This window comes from Pocillopora verrucosa, chromosome 2 (genome assembly GCF_036669915.1).
Source record: "Pocillopora verrucosa isolate sample1 chromosome 2, ASM3666991v2, whole genome shotgun sequence".
Taxonomy (NCBI): domain Eukaryota; kingdom Metazoa; phylum Cnidaria; class Anthozoa; order Scleractinia; family Pocilloporidae; genus Pocillopora; species Pocillopora verrucosa.
In genome coordinates this window covers 9,791,397-9,797,410 of record NC_089313.1, presented here as the reverse complement: position 1 = coordinate 9,797,410, position 6,014 = coordinate 9,791,397, and the positions used below count along the sequence as shown (strand labels likewise).

Sequence of the window (6,014 nt, the reverse complement as noted above, 5' to 3'; positions counted from 1 at the left end):
TCTTTGCCTGTGGAGGATATTATTCATCTGCTGTCTTTTTGCCTCAAAACCACGCAATTTACATATAACGACACCTACTATCAACAAGTTTTTGGTACAGCGATGGGTTCGCCCGTTTCTGCTGTCATCGCTAACATGGTAATGGAAGACGTGGAACAAAGGGCCCTAGCCACTTCACTGGTTAAACCCTTTTTCTGGAAACGATATGTCGATGATGTTATTTCTGCGGTATCCGGAAATGAAGCGGAGCACCTCTTGTCGCATTTGAATTCTGTAGAGCCGTCGATCCAATTCACCCTTGAGCGCGAAAAGGATAGACATTTGCGCTTTCTTGATTTAAATGTGTCCAGAGGGGTTCGGGGTAATTTAGAGACAAGTGTTTACCATAAACCTACCCACACCGACAAATACCTCGCTTTCGATTCTCACCACCCTATTTGCCATAAAAAGTCTGTAGCCAAAACTTTGCTTAGGAGGGCTGACTGTCTACCATCTTCACTCCATTCGAAGGTTGATGAGAGGAAATATGTTCCCAATGTCCTGAAGGCAAATGGCTATACAAAAACTTTTCTCCGTAACTGCCAAAAACCAGTTACAAATAGTAACGCTCTTGATGAAAGGGAACCAAGCGACTGGTTTTGCTGTTATTCCTTACATACAGGGTGTTACGGAACCCATCAAGAGAATTTTGAATAGCCACAACGTGAAAGTTGCTCAAAAACCTTTTCAGACTTTGGGGCATATTTTCGCCAAACCTAAGGATCCTGTCACGAAAGAACAACGAACCGACGCCATTTATTCTATTCTTTGCAATGACTGTGACAACGAACACATAGGACAGACCAAACGTCAGTTTGGTACACGGTTAAAAGAGCACCAAAAAGCGGTTTTTCTTCGCAAAAAGGAAAATTCAGCTTTATCAGAGCATACATGCCTAGCCAACCATTCAATTGGGTGGGATAATTCTAAAATTATCACCACTAATCGGCGTTACCACCAGCACCTTTGTTTGGAGGCTTGGCATATTAACTCTGCCCACGCTCCTTTAAATCTTGACGATGGCGGTTTGCTTCCTGACGTCTATTTACACCTCGTCAGAAAAAAGGCCGCTAATTAGTGATCATATAAAAGGACCTCTTGTTGTAGCGTTTAGATCGCCCCTGATGAAGGCACTAGACAGGAGTGTCGAAACATTGGGTCTATGAATTGTTAAATCATTAAATCATTAAATCTGCAAACCAGAGTAGCATCAAACTATGTCTAACTTTGTAAAAGTGAACAAAGAGAAGTAGATGCTGTGTACCATACACTGTCAGTCATGTATATGCCCTTTGCAGATTTAAGAGATGGATATAGTTGTACTATTGATAAACAAATTTGATGAAAATTTTTTGCATCCATTACACAAAGGCCTGCCTAAGTGGATCCCTTCCGAAACCATTTTCAATATGAAAGTAGTATTCACGGATACAACAGATATGCTTCTTATTATTAGTTATATGAAATGATAGAGAATCGTAATGAGGGACTTCAGGTTCCAGAGAACTATTTGGAAGTCTTTACCGAAAGTCCCACCACACAACCAGAAGTGCCAGCACCCACACAAGCAGAAATAGAAAAGTCTTATTTTACCAAAGCAAATGCAAAGGAAAGCCTGTTTGCTGAGCATGGTACCTCCGTTTGCTGACCATTACTTGTTGCCCAGTTGCAAAATATCAATTTGCATCTTATCAATTATCAAGTAGCCTTCTGTGTTGCATTATAAGAGTGGGTAGTTTGTTTCGAAATGGCGCGAAAAAAGTCTGCAAAGGCCACTGGGCTCTGCCTTATTGGGATTCAGTCTATATATTAGCTTTTTGTTGATATGTGATAAAGGCAATTGAAACTTGCATAGCTGGAAAAAAATGGCATGATAGGAAAAAAAAATGCAGTGCCAAGTAATCGTGGTGAGGGCTTTAAGTAATCATTTTCTATGAACTTTTTTCGGAGTGTAACGAGTAAGAACAATCTTATTTAGAATGTAGAATAAAATGTTTCCTTCTTTATACACAGGAATCATACAGTATTTCTTTCAGCATACTGTTATCATTTGATCCCTAAGTGGTGAAACTATAGACTTTCCATACCTGTTGGCTTGTGTTCATTGGCATAAAGTCCACCCACACTCAGGGTTTTATTGTGGTTTGCCCATTCAAGTATGTTTGCCATCATTCAAAGTTGAATGTGTCGGAGCATTCATGCCAGTGTCAAGGATTGAAAGCATTTGTGGTAACGAGAAAGTCATTGTAGCTGTTCCACTTGATGTTAAATTGCATGTTTAAATATATTCCTTTCTATTTTTTGGGAACTTTTCATTTGATACCCTGGTCTTAAACTTTGCACATACATCTAGGATAAGACCTTGCTCCTCGATGATTGACTATTTCAGTATAATTTAAGCCCAAGGAGTGATTAGCTTCGACCTTCTCTTCAAAATATTAGCCAATTATAAGTATGTGTAGACTATTGGGCTCAAAGGGTTGAAATCTTAAGTTTTCACTTTGTAGGTCTGACAAGTCAGCGAGTGTAGGATACCCCTTCTATCGTCCAATGTCTAATTGCACATTTTCAGATTACAGGTCCTTAAATTTAAGGGGTCCATTGAGGTTGTTTAATGAAAGAAGTATGAATACATTTGACTTTCTCGTCCTAAAATTACCTTATGTATGCTTTGGTCATAGCCCAACAACTTGTATTAACTTATTGTCATTGGTTGCTTATTGTTAGACGCATGTCAAGGTATTAAAGACAATAATACATTTTTTTGGTTATTGCACGGTATTTACTCATTTTTTGTCTTCTGGTACATGTGATCAGACAAATGAGGCAATCATTAAAATACCTAACTATCAATAGCCATACAATTGTGGATATTATCAAATAGTTCCATTATAGCCACTTCTAAAATACCTCAAACTCTGGCAAACGTAAATGATACATCTGCTTAAGAGATAAACTGGAGCAAATGATCCGATCAACATAATGGAGCCATTTGGCACAAATGATCAAACAGGTAAAAGGGAGTCAAGTGATGTAAATTAGCATCCAGTAGTCCAAATGACCTATTTGAAGAAACAAATGACCTCTTTGGCTCAAATATTCCAACCAGCATGGATAGCACAAATAGCCCAGCCGATACAAAGTACCTAGATGATCTAAATAAACCAATGACCTAACCAACAAAGATAATCCAAATGGCTGAAATGAATGAAGTGGACAGAATGAACCAAGTGACCAGACAGCCATAATTTGCATGAGTTACTGGAATGTGTAACCAACACATACACAGAAGAAAAAACAGTCAATGGTGGAGATTATGGCCAGTTTGAAATATATACTGCCCAAAGTAATGTCTATGGGTTTTAAGATCTTATATCATACCAAATATATCCTGGTGAGAGCTTCTTTCTAAATTTGTGAAATTACTTGTACAACAATCCTTTCACGTTGTGTATGGTCAAGTATAATTTTAATTACACGCAAGGATAAGGACAAGTATATCAAGTATATCCTTAACCATCTAAAGTGTTATATATCAGTATATCGTTCCATATGCTTAGTGTATACTGCCTCATTATACCACCTTATATTCGACGTCATACAATGCAATTTGCCAAACACATTGTCATGAATAACTTCTTTGGGTATAAAAGATTATATCATACCAAATGTGTCCAGTTCAGAGCTTCTTTCTAGGTATTTTAAATTACTTGTACAATTAACCTTACACTTTGTGTTACGAAAGTATAACTTTCAGTACACACGGAACACACAGTACACACAAGAAGGAGAGGTATACTGAAGGAGAAGAAGGAGAGGTAAACTGAAAAAAATCATTATACACCAGTATATTATGTCGTCCACGTATGTATCTAGCTTAAATAGGATTTATTATTTGCCAAAGCCAGCTGTGTGAGAGTAAACACAAAATCGAGTACTGGAGAAAGGCGTACCAAGCATCATTGGAAAAATATTATCAAGAACCATGCGACGTCGTAGATGGCTGAAGAATACCTCATGGTGAAGCCCGAAGAATTTCAACAACTCATTCAATATTACAAAGGACAAATTACGGACAGTGCCTTACTAAACAAAGCAGGTCGTGTTGCTGCCAAAGAGCATATTATTGTAAACAATCCAAAGGTGCCGGATGCACAGACTAGAGAAATGTTCCAAGAACGTAGACAATTGACGAAACGATTAAGAGATATTCCAAGTGTACTCACGGCCGATTTGGCAGATGTAGAGTCTGAAGAAAGTGCCATGACAGAAGAAATTGTGGAAAATTTACTCAAACGCAAGGCACGGGTATGGTTCTTCACTCTTCATCCAAAGGATCTGTGATTTCCTCCAAGACATTTTGTCTCATAACTTCGTAATTCAGGTACCAACTTCCACGATAATTCAGAGTAAATCGACGTACTTTACAGCAAGACTTGCCTTGTTTGGTGAGATATCCGTAATTTTTGGCACTGCCCGATACAAACTTAGTTATGTAATCATCCTCGTTCAATTCACTGGTCATATCACCACGATAATCGCCTAATGCGATCGTGGTTTGGCCGAGTTTACATGAGAAGATGACAGAATCTGTGTCATAGTAGAGGACTTGATCTCTTAAGGGATCTAGATAACAGTGTAATTTCAAGTGGGCTTGAGTGGTCGTAAAGGCGGCGATGAAAATATTGGTTTACTTACCTTTCGAAGCGTCTTTGTCCACGTAGCTAAACACCACTTCAAAGACATCTTCTGAAAAGATGCGAATCGCATGAATGACCACCATTGAATTATTTAAATATTCAAACAATTCGTGAGGCGCTGTGACTGATTCCACCGCATGTTTATTGAGCGATTCTCCAAATTTACCCCAGAATGAGTTCAACATGAGTTTGGCTAATGAATGTTTGGCTGCATTCTTCACAATTTTTCCTGGTTCCATTTGGACACCTCCATGCACTTCATAGTGGTTAATGTAATTCTGCAATTCTTCTTGGGTGCTTCCATGAGATGGCCGCCTGCTTGATTCTTGTTTCATTTTCAGCCATGTATCCATATACCCGGCAAACAATCCTTCGACACGCTGCTCTTTGGGAAAATGCCAGATTTCATGAATTTTCACAATTCGGTACCCTTTTTACATGGTTCTACTGATTTCAGGTGTACACCACTTACTGTGGATGAGGCGCTCTTGATGGGTGTGAGTACAGGTCCATCAGCGGTCACGCATCGGTTTTGCTTGTTGTTGTTCCACACAGGTACAGCATAATGGAAAAGTCAATTTTCCTCCACTTCGATAGGGTAAGACAGGATTGAACAATTCTTCTGGTGGTACAATATCCACTCTGGTGATGCCATAATAATCTGATAGATCAGTAGTCTGAGGACTTGTTAAAATCTGTGGATGTCCCACGAGATAAGTTCTGTATTTGTTCACCCACGGATGTTCAGAAGTGACATCGATGTAATGTACTTTTTCTCCTTGGGCTTCATTGGTCTTGTAGTACAAACATGTAGTGCCGGTCCTTCCACCGTAAAATGTGTGACGCATCTAGGGGTTCTACAATTTCAAAGGTGTGAAGAAACTGTATCAAACTGTATCAATCGCAGGTCGTGTTTCCCACAATGGAAATTGTGGGAAAATTGAAATTTCGGTGAAACCCATCGAGTGTAACAAAGTGGTTTTGGCACAGGTCACGTCATACAGTTCTTCCATGGAATGGTCTAGCTGCCCTTTAGGAACAAATGTGTGGTTAAGATGGCAGTAAGGACAGCCATGCCGTACACAGCCGAGAAATTCGTACAGGTTCTGGGTTACAGGGTCGAAACCATCCACGTAACACACACGCGTGGGTGTCACGATCGTGTGTTCCCCGCGGTTCCCTGCATGCGTCACGCGATCTTCCCTTCTGGCTGTTTACAGTTCGATCCTACTAAAGATTGAGTCTTAAGCTCCCATGCGACCAAATTACTTCTTT

The 6,014-nt window shown here is 39.6% G+C and overlaps 1 protein-coding gene across 1 annotated transcript; it reads right to left on the bottom strand.

Moving 5' to 3' along the window:
- Nucleotides 1–4,357: 4,357 nt before the first annotated feature.
- On the bottom strand, nucleotides 4,358–5,587 carry LOC136279227 (uncharacterized). The gene is made up of 3 exons (XM_066162823.1): nucleotides 5,263–5,587; nucleotides 4,738–5,124; nucleotides 4,358–4,629 (listed from the first exon to the last, which is right to left on the bottom strand). The coding sequence occupies exons 1-3, from the start codon at nucleotides 5,585–5,587 to the stop codon at nucleotides 4,358–4,360; spliced, it is 984 nt and encodes a 327-aa protein (XP_066018920.1).
- Between the last annotated feature and the right edge of the window lie 427 nt (nucleotides 5,588–6,014).